The sequence below is a fragment of the Crotalus tigris genome, unplaced genomic scaffold, assembly GCF_016545835.1.
Source record: "Crotalus tigris isolate CLP2741 ecotype Arizona unplaced genomic scaffold, ASM1654583v1 scf7180000023638.494280, whole genome shotgun sequence".
In the NCBI taxonomy this organism is placed as follows: domain Eukaryota; kingdom Metazoa; phylum Chordata; class Lepidosauria; order Squamata; family Viperidae; genus Crotalus; species Crotalus tigris.
The window spans coordinates 308,971-331,012 of record NW_024100095.1 but is presented as its reverse complement, the minus strand read 5'-3'; the positions used below and the strand labels follow the sequence as shown (position 1 = coordinate 331,012).

The 22,042-nt window shown below is 36.2% G+C and overlaps 1 protein-coding gene across 3 annotated transcripts in view; it reads left to right on the top strand.

Moving 5' to 3' along the window:
• Positions 1–19,712: 19,712 nt before the first annotated feature.
• ATP9B (ATPase phospholipid transporting 9B (putative)) overlaps positions 19,713–22,042 on the top strand; it is a 133,653-nt gene continuing 131,323 nt past the window's right edge. For 2 of the 3 annotated variants that reach the window (XM_039320460.1, XM_039320458.1), the window contains exon 1: positions 19,717–20,046. In XM_039320460.1, coding sequence (XP_039176394.1) covers positions 19,952–20,046 — 95 coding nt within the window. In that variant the 5' untranslated portion in view covers positions 19,717–19,951. Of the gene's footprint in view, positions 20,047–22,042 lie in introns of all 3 variants that reach the window. The other variant, XM_039320457.1, reaches the window with a different exon arrangement.

The window sequence follows — 22,042 nt, the reverse complement described above, 5'->3', positions numbered from 1 at the left end:
ATCTGGGCACACTGTTAAATAACCCTCTTCAGAACTTTCAAGATGGAAATGAATCTTTGGTGGGAATATTATTGGCTAATAAAATTATAGTATAACACAGCCTGCAGATGTTAATATTTTTAGACTAAAATGTTCTAAAAAATGTGGGATTTCTCCCTGCCTTGCATTAAAAGGAATAGACATTTTGTAGAAAGTAGAAAAATAGAAATAACATTTAAAACTAAGCTACTTTGTTCACCACGCATCTCTATTCTATTGAATAACCTCTCTTTTTATGACTCATATAATCTATATTAAATAACATTTTGGAAAATTAAATACCAACCATATATCTAAGGCTTTATTTCCTGATGTGAAACACTTCAGAATTTCCAGTCACCTTGATATTTGGCTGACCTGGAGAAGCTGAAATTTCATTATTGAACATCTTTGGTGAGAATACTACTATTATAAGCATCAAATTCCATATTTAAGTAGAAAAATGATTAATTAATAGGTCATTGGGATATTTCATCTCAATTAGTTTCTAAAACCATTCTAGGGAACTTGCTATAATGTACCTGCCAAAGATATGCAATGCCTGTGGCATTCTATCTATAGACATAAGGCTTTCCCATTTTTCACTACTCTACAATGATAGAGAAGTGATAGAGTAGAAATATTTCTATTAATATGTGATTCTCAACATGAAATAGTTATTTGAAAAAAAAATAAAAAAACCATTTCATATATTCTGTTTTTTTCTTCAAACTATATGGAAAATAAAAAGCAATTTTTAAAAAATCGGGATAGGAAGACAATGATTTACTAATGTGGAAAAAAGCAACTGCTGTCAAAGAAAATAAGATAATGTTAATGAATGGTAGACATGAATGGTCAGTTTATATAAACACAGATAAACATCTATGAAATGGTTAAAAGAAAATTACATAAAGCCATCTTACTCGATTTTCTGCATTAAGGCAAAAGTACAAATTCTCCATAACTTGTCAGGTTAAATCCAGATAGACAAAGCTTTTTGAGGTGAAATGTTTTTCTTTGTTGGTAAAATAGGTTTATCTCATGAGCTTCATGTCTTCTTCCTACAAATGAATGTGAAGCCAAAGATGCAATCCTAATCCAATTTTATGTGGAAATTGCTATGCAATCCTATAACAATTCTCTCAGAAGCAAGTTTCACTGACTTGAATGGAATTTACATGGTAAGCATGTATAGGACTGAATTATATATCCCATTTATATTTATGGCAGTGACACATTTTTGTTAAAATTCTTAACTATTATTCTCTACTTTTATATACTCTGCTTATTATATGCAATCAGTTGTAGCAGCTTGTGCCTAACTAAGAAAGTGATCCTAATTTTACAATGCATTTGTACTTATTTATCAGTCCACTATTTTTATTTTCATTTCTCAAACCCACACAAGTCTGAGATCTTTTCAAAAATAGTTTATTAAAAATTATTAGATGGGTTCTTATTACTAATTATAGTTTTATTGTAATCTGAATTTCAATGGTTCATACAAATTCATTTATCATTTCAAGAAATCATGACTCTGCAAAGGTTCAGTCCTCCCCTCCATAATTAGCTTTTAGTAGCTAGAAAAAGTATTAAGAAATGGTTGATATAACTCAGAGCTCATGTTCTATTTCATATGAGGGAATTCCCAAAATTACTATGATATAGCATTATTAATATTCCCAATAACATACGGTCCTATTCATTCCCAAGAACAAGTAACAAAATCATGAATATGTTCCTGCTCAATGCAGGGAGAAAAGTGACCCTGAGAAATTGGTATAAACCTGGTTAATTGAAGCAGGAGCAAATATATGGTTCAAACTAATGTACACTAATGACCTAATAGACATATACACCTCTGATTTGAAATATCTACTTGCCGTGTTCATGTGTTAGAGCAGTGGTTCTCAACCTTTCTAATGCCGCGACCCCATAATACAGTTCCCCATGTTGTGGTGACCCCCAACTACTTATACATCACCGGGTGCCAGGGGCATGGCCAAAGGGAGAAAAAATGGCGGACAGCCTTGTTTGGCGACCCCCGTGAAATGGTCGTTCGACCCCAAATGGGGTCCCGACCCACAGGTTGAGAACCACTGTGTTAGAGCTTGCTGCTTTTGTCATAATTCTGAAAGCAATGACATGCTGTATGCTCTGCTCTGCTGATATAATGTGTATAAAATAATTCTTGCAATATAATGCTGCTTTTTTTTTCATTTTGCAGCTATTGATCAAGTTTACATTGCAAAATTTTATGTTCACTTTGCAGTTATTTTAAATTAAGCACACAAAATAATCAAAGATCGTTGTGTTGCCCAGCTAGGAAATCAAATTTTTGCAGCATTAAAAAACTGTTCCAAACTGGTTGAGAAAAACAAAGTCACTGAGCATTTCCTGTTTTTCTAGTTCTATACTCTTGCAATCCTAAAACATGAATTCAACCAGCAGCCCTAAATAGTAGGAGACTCAGGACAGACAAAAGTGCTTCAGATAGCACATTATTCAGCAATACCACTGACTACCACTATCTCCAATTAGATCAAAATGAATTGTGAAATATATTGCAGGTAGTCCTTTACTTATGACCACAATGGAGCCCAAACTTTCTGTTGCTAAGTGAGACATTTAAGTGAATTTTGCCCCATTTTATGAGCTTTCTTGCTACAGTTAAAATGAATCACTGCAGATTTTAAGTTAGTAACACAGTTGTTAAGAGAATCTTAATCTTAAGTGAATCTTTCCCATTGACTTTGCTTGTCAGAAGATCGCAAAAAGGGATCACATGACCCCGGGACACTGCAAACAACATAAATACGAGTCAGTTGCCAAGCATCTGAATTTTGATCATGTGACTATGAGGATGCTGCAACAGTTGTAAGGGTTAAAAAAATGGTCATAAGTCACTATTTTTTAGTATTCTTGTAACATTGAATGGTCACTAAATGAACTGTTGTCAGTCAAAGACTACCTGTACTACACAAATAAAAAAAAAATGTAATTTATATCATGGGAAATGTATTTTCATTTGCTCCCTCCTCCACACATAGTTGCTTGTGTTCACTAACTACAAAATGTAGTGAGGACTGCCAATGTTATAGAAGATAAGATTGTCACTGGCGATTAGTCATTACTCCCAAACTATACTTATATATGATACTTATATATGATATGGCATGATTCCTGATACCATTTATAAGCAAACAAGCTTCAAAAAATAAACTGATCCAAAAAGGTGCTGTTTTTAAACAAGTCAAAGGATCTTAAGAGTTTACTGCATATAATTTTCAGAATCTTGTTAGATCACAAATTTAGGGTATGCTAAAATAGCTGCATGTCTTATGTATCATAACCCTGGGCAGCTTACAAGCAATTAAGATTTTTCATAAAACTTCTCACATGTGAGAAATTAATATGATACTTTTACAGTTATTTTCTGAAGTAGATTTGTGAACAAGGTGCACAGTACTGCCTGTCTCCAGAATGTTGGCAGTAGCTTTATATAGCACACCCCTCAGTATCGCTTTTTGGATGTTTAATTTTCAAACTGCCTGCTAATAAGTTTAATATGGGTTGTATAGCACATAATCTATAACACCTTCTAAAAAAAATCCACAACTAATATGGCTGTTGTCATTCCAGATGCCTTGAGCTACATGAGACCACCATTACTATTAGTCTTTCATTTTACTCAGGTGAGTTTTCTCTTCTTGGAGCAAGATAATGATAAAGATTTCTGGGCACTGTAATTTGTTACACAGAGTAACATCTATAGTAATGTAGAATAAATAATGTACTGAAATATACTAACCCAATAAAATATGACTTATGTTCACTTCATTAAAATTTTATATATAAGTACATGTAATTAGAATGTTTTAGAACTTAACGTAGCCTCTGTCTTCATGCAAATACCTTGAATAAAGTATTGGAAGGTTGTGGGTATGGCTATTTCTAAAGTACTTATAAAATGGAGAGCAAAAATTGTTTTAAAAAAGAAACTAGAGTTTCTGCAGGTTTCTGAGGTTCAGAGTAGCTATTTTGTTGCTTGATATTTAATATGCAATGTCAAATTCATATTTCGGAAAGGCAAGGACCCATCAATCTGATTTTCTTTTTATCTCATATCGTGCCACACAAATGTAATAAGATAGATTCGATGTGATTCCAATCCTTAAGTTTATGTATATGTGCAAGATAGAAATTGAAGCATTGAAAGATCAGCAGAAAATTACATTTCCCTTCCATTTATTACTAATTCAAACAACATTCTTTCAGATAATGATTTGGAATACCAATTATAAAATGAGTTTGGGGAACACATAATATAGGCTTTTTCTATTAATGTTTTGATTGGACATCTCTTAAGATTGTTAAAATGGTGTTAGAAAGATTATTTGTAATTTTGTACTAAACATTTGAGATTTACCACTATAAAAAAAAATATGGGTTCACTGAGCATCGGGACTAGAGAAGAAGCTCACTATAGTCCAGCATGATGACTGAAGAATCCATCAATGGATTATGTCAGTCCTCCTGCCCAATCAGACTAAGTTGTCAAGTTGTCACGCCCCTCTTTGACTGGGACCTCCCAGTTTCATCTTAGTCTTTTGCCCATGAGGACGTGATAACTTGTCTTTCTTCATTGAATAGCAGGTCAGACTAGATATTGTTAAAGCATTGGTGGATTCTTCCTGGAGAATAGGAGGATTATAGTTGGGTTGTTCCTTTCTCTGGGAGGTCTGGCCTTTTTTCCCTTTCCCTTGGGGGCAGAGTAGTATTTCTCTCCTTGCAAGGGGGGGTGGCTGCTTTTCCCTAAACTCAGCAGTTCGCTGAGTTAATTCCCAATTTAACTGAAGGGTAGAAGTGGGGGGTGCTCCTTTCATTTCAGTAAATAAAGGAACTGAGTTCTTCCAATCCCCTTTTGAACAGCGGACACGTTCTTTCTAGCGGCCACCATTTTGAGGCCACGTGGCTTCTCTGACCGGGCCCGGTCAGAGCTTCTCACTAACAGCTGCCATTTTGAGTCCGCTGGCCTACTTTCTTCTTTGAAGCAATTTCGGGCTATCATCCAGTTCTGTTTGCCGCACGGAGTGTGCTTCTGGGGAGGATCCTTTTACTTTTTTCCGGCTGCTGCTAAAAGAAATGAAGCCTCGTTCTGTAGTGGCGAACAGATAGATTTGCTCATTAGAGGCTTGGAAAATCAAATTATTTACATTTTACCTTTTCTGGACTTGGAATATTCAAAGACTGGTACAGGGATTCGTTTCCTCTCCCTTCCCCCCCCCAGCGGAGGTAGTATTCCTCCCAAAAGGGCGTCCGCCATTTTGTCAACTACTATTCCCATAGGGAAATGCCCAGGGCAGGCAGGGACGCCATTTTGAATGTTGAATTCAATGTTGAATTTTGAATGCCACTTCAGATAAATAAACTTGGACCTTGTTTTCTATCTATGAACTGGCCATGATTGATGTAATGGAAAGAAATGAATTATTAAATTATTTTCTCATCAAGATTAATTTAAAATTTGATTCATTTAAAAACTAGGATGAATTAGAATTTCTTTTCCTCATGTTTTTGTTCTTTTTTCCTTATCTTTTTGTACAGTAAAAAAAATTATAAACCATACAAAATAATAAAAAAGAAATGGAAGTAGATACTATTTAAAAAATATAGTTTGGCAACGAACATGCTCATATTCAAAGATTTTTGATATGAAGATATGAGCTTCGTTCTAATTATCTGTTCTTCATTGCTTTACAATCAATTTGGTAATAACACTTTTACTTAATCCTCCCAATGCGTTGATTCTAGTATCATTATTTGATATCAACCACAAGTCTCCGCTCCAAGCTATCTAGAAGCAATAATTACACACTGAAGGCTCTGCAGAAAAGTTTTGCTTTCATTGCCTTCCAGATTGACATAAAATTAATGTAAAGGGAAGTTGTTCTCCAAGCTGGGGCCACCACATAAAAATATTGTTCCTGAGCTGTCATCTCTCTAAACTTGCATATAAAATTTTAATTTAACCTAATGGTTAAATATACAGAATAAGACAACATTCTGACCTTCAAACAAATTAATAGTCTATCTAGAGATGCCAGAGATTGAAGAAAAGTTTCTTCCCGTGTCTTCTACCTCTGCGCTTTGGCCTCTTCTGGCATCCTGGGACAAAAGATCATTTGACAGATTTTGCATTAGAAGGATGAATAAATATTTTTGTTGTCATTGACCAGAATTGGAAACAAGGACACACAAAAAATAAAGGCTAAAATAAAACAAGATAAAATATTATAATAGATGGTAGATTCTTTATAATCAGCCTAATTTTACAGTCAGTATAACAAAATTTAGCTACGTCCAAGGAAACTGAATCATGCTGATCTGATAACAGATAAAAATGTTCAGAATTTCCAGGGCCTCTTACCAGGTAAGACAAGTCCCTGTGTTTTATAAAGGGTACAGTACAGGTAGTCCTCAACTTACAACAGTTCATTTAGTGACTGTTCAAAGTTACAGCATTGAAAAAGGTGACTTAAGACAGTTTTTCACACTTACAACTATTGCAGCGTCCTCATGGTCATGTGATCAAAATTCAGACACTTGGCAACTGGCTTATATTTATGATGGTTGAAAGTGCCCCGGGGTCATGTGATCACCTTTTGTGACCTCCTGACAAGCAGAGTTGATGGGGAGATGGCCATATTCGTTTAACAACCATGTTACTAAGAACTGCAGTGATTCACTTAACAATTATGGCAGAAAAACTCATAAAATGAGGCAAAACTCAATTAACAATTGTTTCTCTTAGCAACTTAAGAAATTTTGGGCTCCGTTGTGATCGTTTAAGTCAGTGTTTCCCAAACTTGACAATTTTAAGGCATGTGGACTTCAACTCCCAGAATTCCACAGCCAGCAACGCGTTGCTGGCTGTGGAATTCTGGGAGTTGAAGTCCTCATGCCTTAAAATTGTCAAGTTTGGGAAACACTGGTTTAAGTCTACGTGCATACCAATTGCCTCTTGTCCACAAGGGCAACGTCTCAGTTCATAGAGAACTTTTTTGTATTAGCCTGTCAAGATTGCTGTGGGGAGAACACTGAAGATAGTGCTAGAATTTGGAAACAGTTATGTGGTGTATCTTGCTAGTTTGTAAAAAGAGGCTTGACTATCAGGAAAACATTCTTACATCAAACAGCTTCTGTTGGACTTCCGGATCTGTGATATGTTTTAAATGCACCGAGTGCATGCTCATAACCCATAATTAGCAATGCCTCTTGGGAAAAGCTGAGATGTTGACATTTTTGTGAAATTATCCTGAACCACGTTCTCAAATAATAAAAGAACTTCAGCCTATGGAAAGAAGAAATATAGTCAACCAGTATTTATACGAAACAGGTCCATGCACCCGTTTCAATTTTAAATAGCCCTGCCTCTATCCTTAATATTACATTTGAACGGCAAGGGCTACCTGGAATACAGCCCTTAGGAATTTAGATTGAATCTCTTAAAACAGATTAAAGGAAGTATTAAGATCCCACTGGGCAAATAGAAGTATTTTGCATGAACCTTACCTGAATCTATAGCTTCAGTGCCAATGAGATATGCTGTGCTCCTCTGGAAAAGTGAAAAGACTGAATTGTGGCCAATGTTTTTACACAGGTACACATATTTTTATTGAAGTTTTTAATAAACATGATACAAACTAAACTAAATACAGACTAAACTAAAAGATAAAGTTTAAAAAGTGCAAGAGAAAGAAAAAGTTAAAAAGGGACAACAGAAACAAAGACGATAACAAAGTGGTTTCCACCTTCATCGTTCTTGAGTATAAGATAATGTAATAACTTTTCACTGTTCTAAAATTAAAAATAAATTTAAAATTATTTAAAGCTGAGGCATCAGGTTAACATTAAGATTTAAGTCAAAGTTAGGAGACTCTTCTTGTGAATGTAATGCTCCAGAGTGATCCTCCCACAAAAATGTAGGTGAGAAGTGCAGAAGTGAAAAGGACCTGTCAGTTAAGGGGGAAGCTATCAGATGCTAGAATAGAATGGGATTTCTGGCTTAAGTTGCTATTATCAGTTGCTGCAGGAAAACTGATGACTGAGAGGAATGGTCACTATTTCACTAATTAGCGGGCTTGTAGACAGTGGTGCAGTGGTGGGATTCAAATATGTGAACAACTGGTTCTATGTGTGGATGCCGCTTCCGGAAGTCCATTCTGGGCCTGGGCAACAAAAATTGAGCTACTGGTTCTGTCGAAGTAGTTTGAACTGGCTGAATCCCACCACTGGTTATAGACTTCCTTCAGTCCTTGTCTTGTCTACTCTGCCAAGCAGTTCACCAGGAAGAGGAAATGCTCCTATTAACAGGAATGCCTGAATGATCTGAATGACTAGGTACCATCATAAGCAGTAATTATTTTATCTAGTCTGGTAACGAAACATCTGCAAGCAAACTGAGATCAGAGAGCACCAAGGATTCCACAGTCAACAGCATTCTTGAAGGAAGCAAGGAACAAAAGAGAACTCTGATCCTCAAGAACCAGTGGTGTTCATTTGCTACGAACTCAACATGAATGAAGTCCTTGAGTTAAATGGGATCTGAGCTCTCCGTTACTCTGAATTTATCAAAATTGAGAAAAAAAGTGATTTAGCTATATTCCTATAATTGCAGATAGTACTCACTATGTTACTGTATGCATTTTCATATAAAAAAGCTAAGATTTGTTCACCATGAAATTGCATGGTACAGATTTAAATGGCTTTTGTTAGAAACATGAAAGCAAGTTTCTGATTAGTTTTGTGGAGTTTTCTCTTGCCGTTGAGATCTCAAGTATAATTTATTTTATTTTTGATATAATTATCCTTACCTTTCAGTTGTGCAAATGAATTTTTAATGAGTAACAAATATCAGTGGTATCTGCTTTGATCTACAGATCTATCGAAATGTAGATTTCTTTTAACGTTTAGGAGCTTTGAGACAGAGTAGTTTATTTTTCCTTAATAGCTATTCATATAATCCATATATTTCCTTTATTCTAATGCCTAACAAGTACATTTTCTTTTAATTGACAGTTGCAGATGTTAATATTTTTCATATACTGACACACCCAGACTCCAAAAGATTACAGACCAGATAACATTGTATCTGATTTGGAACATTCTCTTAATTTTTGACTGTGTGACTTTAGATACTTTTATAAAATTCACAACCCAACACTTACACAATAATTTAAAATTGTATGGATATTTGTGCCATATTTTTATTGTTTGAAACAAGGGAACACAAGTCATCTAAAATATATGGTCAACCAAATGGATACAGACAAAATGACATTTGCAAGTTGTATTCCACCTGTTGATGGCATCTGCATTTGAAAGTTAAAATCCTAGTTTTCTAGCCTTAATGTAATATAGAATTAAAGCATAGCAGTTTGCATAGTCTTAACGCTATTTGTATTGTAACTAAAGATCAAATATAGGATAACTGCCACAATTTTCTGTCACTCTTGTTTTTAGGTTTAGATCTGCGCAGAAGACATCCGGATCCATTTAGAGATTAGTAAATTGGGGAGTCACAGCTGTTCAATGGCTCAAGAGGAGGAATGTGCAAAACATATCATTCCAGGAATGGTATCCTCTGGAAATACCAAAATGTTCTGCATGCCCCCCCCCCCAACTGTGTTGGTCTGCTCATTCCAGTAGTGACTTGGGAAATTTTCAGGAATGATTCCAAAAATGGTGCATTTTGTCCATCCCTATTTCACAGATTTAAATCATGGCCTTATAGCCTTCGGGAAGGAGTGATCCTTCAGCACTAGTATTCCCCTTCCTCCATAAAGGTATATTTATTTATTATTTACATTTTATTTATTTACCTTTATTTAGGGATACTGAATCTATCCCAGGATCCTTGGCAGATTACCACCATACCAAAAAAAAATAAAAAAAAAATACCATAGCATTGAATAAAATACCTCTAAAACCAAACTCCAACCAGCCCAATGTCATTACTACATCTTCAAAGGCCATGTAATTAAAATAGTTTTGACAAGTCTTGTTCAAGACCAATAATGACAGCGTCAAATCTATCTATGTGAGCAAGAATATCAGGGCCACACGCGAAAGACAAGAAAAATAAAGTAATATTAGGTCAATTGGGTATAGTGTGCACAAATGAGCTGGTCAGCATAATTTGATATTAAACTCCCATGTCTAGTAAAATACATTTTAGCTATTTTGGAAATTCCTTTATCTCCAATATAAAATATATATCAGACAGTTGATTGATCCACTAAATACTTATGCCTGAGGCAGTTGCAAGAGACTGACTTCTCTGGCTCTTCCATGTATATATGTTTTATACTGATAATGTAATGCCCTGATGAATTCAATTCCCCTTTTATAAATAGTGCTTTGTTGATTCAGACAGATATTGGATAAATGTACACAATTGAATTTAAATCTGATTTGTTTCTTCTGAAATAAATCAGACAGTTCTTGCAGATAACTTTTGTAAGCTGGTACCCTCTAGGTATTTGAGCTGTAGTTCCCATAATTCCTAGTGAACAAGGTTTTCAATATCTCAAAATATCTGGAGGGCATCAGGATGTGAACAACTAGAGAGAAAGAACTGTAGTTATATCAAGACCCAAATGTAAGTGATTAGGAATACATTCCTAATCTGTATAATCAATAGCTTTTAGATGCCCAACTTCAGATACATTCAGAAAAAAAAATATGCATGGAAAACATGGAAATGGAGACAAAAACCTCTTCTTTAAATGGATAACTTTTGCATTACCAAGTAAAGCTAGTTACTTACATGACTGTAGCTTAAAATAAGGAAGTTATACCAGCAATTCTTACACCAATTAGCATATGACATATGAATATAAAAATATTGTAAATATCACACAGGGCAAACAAATGGATATTTTCACATGAATGTGGAATTGTGCATCAAAATGTACAGAAGGCGTTAAGAGGATGACAGGTTTTCTTCCCAGGCTGGTAGAAGTTATTGATTCAAGCCAATTTAGCTATCCCAGTTGTTTGAACATCTGCCAGGAGGTTGCTATCTAAATAACCTTCTGTTTTCCTATGTGCTGTGTTGAGGGGTTGTGTAATTATTTTTTTGTAATAAAGACAGAGACTCCTTAAAACATCAAGAATTACTTCTAATCTGAATTATCCAAATTCCACTCTGGGAATATATATCCAGATTACTCAATATTCCTTTAGAAGAGGAGACAGATGTTCACGATTGTGAAACAGATATTTCAAGTTATGGGGTTATGTGTTGTTCTCCTCCCCCAGCTTTTTATTTTTCTTATTCTGCCATACTTTGAATACACAGTGGTAGGCATATGGACAATTTTTAATCTCCCAATGAAGTAAATATTTGCATATCCTTCAGTAACAGGAGTACACTAACAGTGGTACACATACTGCTTAGTTTTCATTTGGCTGCCAGTTAGAGAAAAAAAAAACCTTTTGGAACTATAACACAAAGAAATGAAGCTTGGCTTATTATAGGAAGATAAAGCTTTCAAATACGAGCAAATTAGAATTTGTTGAAAACACCGAGCTGTTTTAATGACACGTGTTTTTTTCTTCAGTATTTTATAGATTTTGTACAGAATCTTTTAAAAGGTCTTTTTTAAGGCAACTTTATGTACACCAAGATAGGGAGAGACAGAATATTTAATATATCAACTGCAATAAAGAGTATATAGTACTATAGTTGTCGTAAAAATGGCACAACTAAGTAGATTCAACTTTTTATAGATTTAAAAAACAAACATGAATAAAATGATAATAAAAGCCCCCCTACCCGAATAATGTACAGATTTTCAGAACAGACTTTAAAGGAACAAAAATAAAAACACCCTCATAATTCCATAGGGTTCCTTAACCCTCTGCAGAAAAAGTCCCTGATGTGGCTAAAATATATCTAAGGAGCAAAAAGAGAAAGCAGAAGCTGAAATCAATGAAACACTATATAGCCCCCTCAAAAGGTAATCATTTCAAAAGCAACTACATTCCTGATTATTTAGGGAAAGGATGGGGAACCTCAAGCCCTGAGGGGCCAATCTAACCCCTCAGGGCTTCAAATGACTGCTCCCTGACCCAATAATTAGATCTACTCTATGACACATGCAGTGTTTCTTCCTACAGTGCATATGCAAGAATATGACACAGTAATAGAATCTGCACATTCCTCAATTGGCTATCATGTTAAGTTACTGCTGAAGACCCAGATGGTTCAAACTTTCCCTGTTCTAGTAGATCCCATCAAATAAAACAGAATAAATTTATATCTCTTGCATACAGAGAAAAATGCTTTTGATAGAGCCAGTTTGGTATTGTGATTAAGACATCAAGTAGAAACCTGAGAAGTATGAATGTCACAAGCAATTGTCAAGAGTTAAAACTGATCTGAAGGGACATTCATATACTCATTCTCTCTCTCTCCTTCCCTCCCTCCCTCCCTCCCTCTCCCCCTCCCTCATATAATCATGAAGGCATTTTCAGAGAAGATGTGTTCACCACTTTGAATTATGTGTAGAAATAATAAATGCAGGGTATAAATACATAAATAAAGATTGCACTGAAATAATGCAAACAATCATTTTTTCTTTCCAGTATATTTGAAGACACACACACACACACACACATCTACACGTACATATACATACATGCACTGTACAAATATTGAAAAGTCATACTGGAAGACTAAAAAGGTTTCTACAGTTATGAATGAGCCATTCCCTAGATTGCTGTATATTCCATTTTTGTTTTCAGGATGGATGGGTGGACAGACAGACAAGACTGACAGACTGACTGACTGACTCACAGTTTCTGTACTGGTAGATGTGATGGATATGAACTATTTCCAACAGTACAAGTGATGATTGGAAAGCAAAGTTTTCCTTTATGATACTGCAACCAGGAAATAATAATCTCAGAATGTAACTGTGTCAGATGCATATCTGAGAAAGAGATAACATCTGAAGTAAGCAAACATGTCTAGTCTCACAAAATATTTCAGAGGCTGCATACCAAGACTTATGGCATTAAAAATAATGAAAGCTAGTGGAAACATTTGTGCTATGACAGACAGGAAATTTTGTTAATGTGTTTGCTTATTCAGCTAGTAACACTGAAAAACAAAATTTTCATCCAAACGTCCCACAAAAGTTACCACAGGTTAAAGAAATACAAATGTTTAATAATGAATTCTATCTTATAGAAAATTATAGACAGTGCAATCCTGTACACCTGAGGTACAAGACACTGCAATCTTATAAATTGAATTTTTTTTAAAAAAAACTGTCAAATTCAACTGGCAGCATTTTTAGTTTTGCAGACTGAGGAAAAAAGCCAGACTTGGACTGTATTCATAAAAATAAATATTCCATATTATTTCCTCAAGAAGCTTGCCTTATAATTATTACATGTTAATAAATTAAACTTATTTTAAAATGCTGAAGAATGCTCATACTTATGGAAAACAAGAAGCTGTCACACAGTATAATTTTAAAACTTTAGGTTCCAAACAGCTGAAATGGTACAAGCTTAGCGTGGTAATTTTATCTTTACATGAATAAATCAACAGTATCTGTCTGACAATTAATGAACAAAAGTATAGGGGTAGAAATTCAGCACTACTCTATTTGGATGGGTACATTTTAGCTTATATTGGTATTAATTATAACTAACAAGTAAAAAAAAAAGACAACTTGGAGAGAATTTGTCTTTATGGTTGCTAAGAGCCGATGACATCACTTGATGGTGTTTAATCATTCAATCAATGATCCATTTCATTGGAAAAATCCACTGACAATGAAGATAATCAGGAAGTTACAATCAAACCGAGGAGCAGAAAATGAAATAAGTATGACAGTTGTACTACAGCATTGCAATTAAATGAATTTCAATCTGAAGGTACCCGTGTCCTTTGACTTTCATGACTATTATATTTATTCCACTGGAGATGAGGTAATATATAAGGATTGAAATTCTGACTTCTTCTTTTCCACCCACCATTATTTTGGAAGCAGTTTATTATCAGTACGGTTTTCTAAAAGCTTAGAAATTTTAATATATAAAGTAATAATGTACATTCTTTCTAGATGTCAACCACTTATCTTCCAGAGGAAGGAAATGCCTCTTCAAAACTGAGATCTGCCACAACACACACTTGATAAAAATGCCACAACGCATACTGTATGTGATATAAAATGCAGTTAAGATCTTTTTCTTATACAGTTTTGATATGGCGGGGCAAAAGTTCATACTCTTATTATCTAGGCAAATATCTTTCATCTAAAAATCTTATAAAGTATTATTCAATGATGCCTAGAATATCAGTGCTGTTGATAGCCTAATGTTTCAACAGTTCATCTATTACTGTTGTAGTCCAATTGCATGGCAAATTTTGCAGCTGAAATCAAAAGTGCAACTATCTTTCTAATATATTCACTTCCCTTTGGTACTTGTGATACTCAACACTTACTATAACTGAATGACATACTGTGATTTGAACATAGCTATCATTTTTCCACCTATAGCAACTAAACTGCAGAATTTCAAATCAACTTTAAATCTATCACCAATGGTTCTCAATCTTTTCTTTACCACAGACACCTCTTTAAATACCTTTGTGGCCACAGACCATGGTCACAGAACCCCAAGGCTTAACTCAAGATTTAAATCATAATATTTCTTCAAGCCTTTGCAGACCCCATGTGATGACATCGCGGCAACCCAGGGATCCATGCACCACAGGTTGAGGACTACTAGCTTACACCAAAGCTATTTGAATTACTAAAACATGGAATAACAGGAATATTTTTCTATCTATAGTAAAAGTCATGCCTTCGGGACTTTACACGCAATAGGTTTCTTTTCTGTATTACCTTTATGCTTAATTTTGTCCCCTTACAGTATCAATACAATATAAATGATCCCTCTCTCTAGTGCAGTTTATTTAGAACTTGTGAGATAAAGCTAAGACAGAACAGCTGATTGAGTAATCTAGTGAGCTTCACCACTGAATGGCAATTTAAGCATGGGCATAACCCTAGTCCAACGCTACATTTATCAAGTTTTACTAAAATGGATTTCTATGCCATGCCATAGAAAATAGCAAGTGAAATATGAGTGGACTGATTTCCTTTAAAGTGAAAGTCCTATATTTTGCTGGGAAGTAGGGCAAGGGAGCAACTTTGGATCAGGAAACAGATTTGAATCAACCAGAGTTGATCTGGATGAATCAGAGGAAAATGTGCTTCCAACCATGTGTACCCGTCCCTCTTTTTTATTTGTTCTTATCCTGGGTCTGAAATTGGAGTTTAATTGGCCTGAGATTTAACAAAATAAGAGGTTTATGAGAAGAAGTCAATTGGCCTGCCTTTTCTACATCAGTTTGAACTTAGATGGTCTTTCGGAGAATAGCATTCAGCACTACTTAGGAAGATCTATGCAAGTCTTCCCTTGCACAGGTTCTCTTTATCCACTCCAAGGATGCAACTGATATTCTTTGTTTTAGGATGAAGCACAGCTAATTGTGCAGTGGAATGTGATATCAACCTCCCCACCCCAAGAATACTAGCTAAACAATCTGGAGCAGAAGGCAAAAGAAAACACCATAACTTATCCAATTGAAACTACAGGGGAGATTAGGTAGACAGAGTAATTACCTGAATTGGAAGTTCGCCAGGACACCAGGGCCTAGCAAAGATATACTTGCACATTGTAACATAGGGTGTCTAATGACTGCATGTGGTGGCCGAGATCTGAGTTTTGCATCTGCTGCTACAAGATGTCAATTCTTTCCAGTCTTGTCTTAATTTAAGAATTATATATTACAGCCAAATCATAGACTTGCATTAGCAACATTTCATAGACCTTTCTTCAGTGTAATCAATGTAAGTAATTTACAAGATAAAAGAATGTTAATAGCAAGGACTGTATAATTTGTGTGGCTACAAATTGCACCTGTCTTTCACAGAATGAAAGAGGCACCGCTGTGCTGCAAGAGCAGATGAAGCGCAAGGTCAAGTGTAAGCACTTGTGTTTAACACAAAGCTTCTGGAAACATCCATCTGACTTTCAGGGAGAAGTAGAAATTATAGCCAACAAAGTTATTATAAATAATTGTTGTGTCTTCTCTTTCCAATGGGCTTGATAAGGCAGTCATAATTGAAACCTAGAAAATATTAATTGGAAGGTGTCTAAGATGAGTCTTTTTCAAGTGCAAAAAGTTTTATACTTTTGTGATTTTTTAAGAGGCTGGCTAAGTGAACATTAGAAATGCCATACTATCCTGTGTAATACCCAGGAAGAGAAGTCTCTTGCTAAAGTGCAATCAAAATGCCAGTGATTGGAATTCTGGTTATTTTTTTCTATTAGCAATTAACCCCCCATAAGAAACTTCCTGACAATGAAGACAATTAACCAATGGAATAACTTGCCTCCAGAAATCGTGGGCGCTCCATCACTAGAGATTTTTAAGAAGAAGCTAGACAGTCACTTGTCTGAGATGGTATAGGTTGTCCAGCTTGAGCAGGAGGCTGGACTAGAAGACCTCCAAGGTCACTTCCAGCTCTATTCTATTCTAAATAAATTGCACTGTATGATATAAATAATATCGTTCTCTGAGATTGCTGGGAATGCTACAGTCACAAAAAGCATAATGTGAAATGGAATTGTACAATCTGGATCCTAGACTCTTACATGACTATCAAAGGCTTTGTTGTTGCTGGCACATTGTAATGGAATGATTATGATAATTATATTTTGTTAGTGTGATTCAACTATATCTGTTCTGACCTTACACACATTTAGAGAATGATCTTGGTTCCCCCTCCCCCCCAAAATGTTGCACACTCAGGGAAAAATGATAATTAAAAAAAAACTAGCACGTTTGGTAGCTCATCCTTCAAAGGGATTGACCTGGGTAATATTTGAATAGGAGAGAATTAAATAATCCCAGAAATGTAAGATGAATTGTAATGTTGACAAAGCACCCCGAAGATAGCACTGGCAAGTTACTTCTGTGAAATTACAAAAAACCTCCAACATAATTATAGTTGAGTTGAAGGTACACTTGAGGTAGGTTTGATTTATGTATTTATGTATTATAGTGGAGAACCAATCTTACTTCAGTTCATCACTTACCAATGCAAATGATATATCATTAGTAACAGCTTATAACTAAAAATGACCCTGGTAACAGGAAATTCCTTAGTTTTGGGAGGATAATACTGCTCAGGGTTTTTTTTTGGGGGGGGGGGGGAACTAGCTTAAGTGATGCACTCTGAATTTGAAACAAGATACCCAGAGGGAGATGGAAAGTATACCAGTTACTTTTAGCCAGGATTGATCAAATACAATGCTGTAGTCTACTAAGGAAAAAAATGCAATATCCAATTTGTTTTAAATACATGGTGTACTACTGTGGCAAAAAGGATCCAGAAGCCAGGGATGGTGGGAATTTCGAAAAGGCAGCAGAACCAACCTCAAAGGTTACAGGGAGAAGTCTAATCAGGGGAAATTTTAGGAAAAGACTTAGAAACTAAATCACCTTGGAAACTGCAGTGAACAGAAAGGAGTGAAGTAAGAGAATAATGCTGTATATCACATTTGTTCTGGTTGTGTAGCATTTGATTGGATTGAAATTCAGGGAAAAAACAACTTGAGAGTTTATTAACTGAGGAAAACTTTGTTCAGCACAGTGGAACCAAAATTAGCTTCAAGGTTTGTGTCTTGTGGTATTTGCTTGAGGGGAAATTTAGGGGAAAGCAACTGAGAGCTTATTAGATGGTAAACATTACTGTTCTTAGGATCACTTTTAAAAGTGGTCCATAAACTTAGCTCAAATAAATAATCTTAGAGGAGCTTGCAGAAAATACCACAGGAGAATATATGACAGGCTTAAGCCAAATCAGTTCATGATAGAAGAGAAGGGGAACAAAGAAATCTGTTTCTGCACAACTAGAGGAACTTTGGAAGATACCGTACCTATGAGCTGTGTACACCAAGATTCCAGAAAGAAATAATTTCTAAGAAACAATTTACCCTAATGGAAAGTGAAGTGTATTAGTTATAGTTTCTTGATTATTGTTATAATAAGCAATTAAAAGTCAGTTGGCAAGATCCAACTTTGGTTCATTAAGAATGCCATACAATTATACTGGACTTCTGTATTACTAATCTAGAATTCATAACGCTGAGATATATTTCAAACATTCTTTAGTTCCATGATTACAATAGTGTTAGGTGGGAAACACTAACAAAACATAGAAAGGAAAAATAGTACAGATGATCTTTGGGAACCTGCAACTTGGTATAAATGCTTTGCAAGAAAAGTAACATTAACTCAAAAGTTCATCCCGGGGCAATGTTCATTTTTGTGAAGAGTAAAAACAAAAAAGCAGCAAAATACATGCATGCATATGTATAGCAAAACATATACATTTCCCACTGTGTACAAGTTGAACTCAATTTCCTTAGATTTAAATTTTAATGAAATTGACTGAACTTTCTATCAAGTCAATGAAAAGAAAGAAATAAATCGCACCTTAAACTGATTCCATATAAAAATAAAACTTTAATACCTCATCCTCATACTTCGCCACCTTGTTGTTGTATCAGCTGTAGGATTTTGTGTTACTGTCCTTTTGTTTATCCTGGCACTACGGTAAGGAAACAAAGCATGTGTTCCTCTACCAACACCACACACACACACACAATAATTTTTGTTTTGATTTATAAGCTGAAACTTCTCCCTGTCTTACTGTTCCAAATTTAATTTTACTTATCAACGATTGCATAAAAAAAGTGAAAAGAATTTAATGCCTCCTATCATTTTCACTCAGATGAAATATTGCATGCAATTATAAAATGTCTCAGTAATAAGAGCGGGTAAGATGCAACATTTATGCAAAAGCATTTCGGAATATGTAGCTTGTTTAGTTATTTGAGAACAGTCTTAATGCATTTTATTTCTCCTCTCTACGCAATGCAAATTATACTGATTATCACATACATTATAATGGAAATCATCTCACATTTCGATCTTATAAAGCTTGCTAAGGTTGGCAAACATTGAAGAAGTGTGCGTGTGGGGCGGGGGAGGGAAAGAGATCACAGCCCCGAAATCTCATACCACAAACTGAAGCGTGCTGAAAAGCAGTAGGTTTATCGACTAGCTTTCTACCAAAGACGCGCAGGAGCGCAGTGTAAATGTCCAATCCCCCTTGGACGGCCACTGGAAAGTTTTATGATTCATTTCTAAAAAAAACATACATATCACCAACCTCCTTGGCGGCTTACACGCTACAATGAAAATATGGCCACGCAAAAATAACTACAGTAACACGCTTCAATAACACGTAAAATAACACAGTAAAAAGCCTGAGAAAAATAGTTTTGGAAACCCCCCCCCCGCGACCAACAGTAATATGTTGCCACTGTTGCCCAGAAACATCTCAGGAGAGTTTGCACGATTTCCCTGAACCCGCGGACTTTCGCTTTCCCTTTGATTCTACGCCTTCCTCGCTGCTCCTCGAACCTCACGCAGTCCCAGCGCGCACTGGCGCGAGCCCCACGGCCGCCCCGGGTTGTGGAAGCAAGCGCGAGCTTTCCTCTAAAGCTGATTGGTCAGGAGCCCTCCGCCCACTTTCTACTCTGCCGCTCCCCCTCACGTCTCCCTTCCCTTCTTCCCGTTCTCTCTTTCTCTCTCTCTCTCTCTCTCTCTCTCTCTCTCGTCGCCTCGGCCGGCATCGAGTGTCGACTGCGTCACCCGGCGCATTACGCGGCCCCGTGACGTCAAGGCGCATCAATGATGACGATTCAATTCCTCCGGCTGAAGGCGGGGGGGAAAGTGTGAGGGGGGGGGGAGTTGGGAAGAAAGATGGCGGATCAAATCCCTCTGCACCCGGTACCGCGCAGCACCCAACGGAGGGCGGCTTATTACACCAAAGCCTCAGCCTCACAGAGGCATAACAGGTACCGACCGGAAGGAACATGAACGGAAAGGGAAGGAGAAGACATGGGGGAGTGGTTGTCAAGGATACCTGGGGGAGGGGGGAGGGTCGGCCGTGGGCACAGACCAACTTGAGTGGGGCGCGGAGCTGCTGCTTTTTCCCTTCCAGCCACCGAAGTGTGAAATGTCCTTGTGTCTGCCAGGAGGCCAGAACCTGGATCGTTGGCAATCTCTAGGCCTTCGAACAGCTGCATCTGAGAAGCTTGGGGCTTGTTTGTTTGTTGGTCATGGGCAGGATGGTTGTCCCACTCTGTCTGGAGAGAAGTTCTTGCTGGTCCTGTCACAGCAGGCTGCCCTTTGTTAAATATGCAGCTGTCTCTCATAGCCCCTGCTTCCTCCACTCTTCTGCAGCATCAATGCTCAAATCTCAGAGACAGTTTTCAGATCTAGACCTCAGTCCTTGAACTTTTAGGAAGATGATAAAAATACTTTGATGCTTGCCCAGAAGCTTCTCGCTGCCAAAGCCCTTTGGGGCTTAAGGGGGAAAAGTTTGAGGTAGGGTGAGTTGCTCCTAGTAAAGTATTAGTTCTTGGTTCTTTTCACTTTAAAAAGAAGTTTGGGGAGGACCAGAAGATTTACAGCGGTCTCTGCCAGAAGGCACTAGGAAGCGAGCAATATCATTTACCCCTAAAGACAAGCAATTTGTGCAAAATTGCAGTGCATTAGTGCAATATGGGATTCGCCCATTCTGTATTTGCTTTATTGGAATGAGAATTTATTTTAGTGATTCCTATTTTTCTCTGTTAACTGTGCAGGAATTAAGGGTGGTTGTGAGAGAAAGATGTTTAACTAATCCTTCAGTTATTGATTATGCAAATAGATTTTTTTTTTTTTACAAAACTTTAGCCCAATTCCAAAATAAGAGATTTACTTGGAAGATGGGTTGGCAGCATGTTTCTAGGAAAGATTTATTGGGAACATTTGAAACTTCTGTTAAGAGTGCATATTTTGTTAAAAGTCATTTAGTTGTAATTTGCCTTTTGAAACGTATGTCATATTTGTAAAGCCACTGACAGATTTCTTTTTTATATTCTAAAAACAAAGTTATCAATCATTACACAAAAAGATAAGACCAGGAATCAACATGTTTGACTTGCTTTGATGTCTAATCAAGGTTTGTGCTAGAAGTAGACAGTATTTTTTCATGACTAAGCATACTGATACAACTGAACCTGAAATATTTTTGGGTGAAAGTTTCTATGATGCCAAAGTTTTAATCACTGTTCCTAGCATTTATGCAGATTAATACAGACTGCAATAGTATTCGATTATTAGATAAAAGCAATTGGAATTACCGAACATTTGGAAACAGTTCCTCAAATTGCTTCGATTTTTGATTGGAATTTATTATTTTATTTACACATTTAATATAACAACTATAAGTTTATAACTAATGTATTACCACAGATTTTGAAGTTAGTTTAAAAAGGCATGTTCAACCTGTGGCCCACCATATGTGGCCCTAGAGAGCTACTAATGCTGCCCCAGAAGATTGTAAACTTTTAAAGAAAGTTTGTTATTTATATGCATTAATTATATTGAATATTATATATGAAGACAATTCCTCTTCAGTCAGCATAGCCCAGGAAAGCCAACAAGATATCCATGGTTTAAAATGTTTAACTAACGGGAAAAAAAATCTGTGGAAAGAAATCAGCATTCCTAACTGGATAGTATTTTTCCAGTGGCATATGTTTTGGTGACAAATGCATGGCAGGGAGGAGCCCTTGTTCCACACATGGCCCAGCTATTATAGGCCACAGCATAGATCACGTCTTTTGCAGATGATTTAATAACAATATAGAAGACTTCTGTTTATCAGTCCTGAAATACATCCACAAGGTTTGTTCTTTGAACTTATTTATCATTTGCATCTCTGTGATGCTCCCCCATAGATGCTGATCTTGTCTTCCAATTGCATTTGTTGCTTAATAAATAGCTCCTAAAAACAGGGACCTT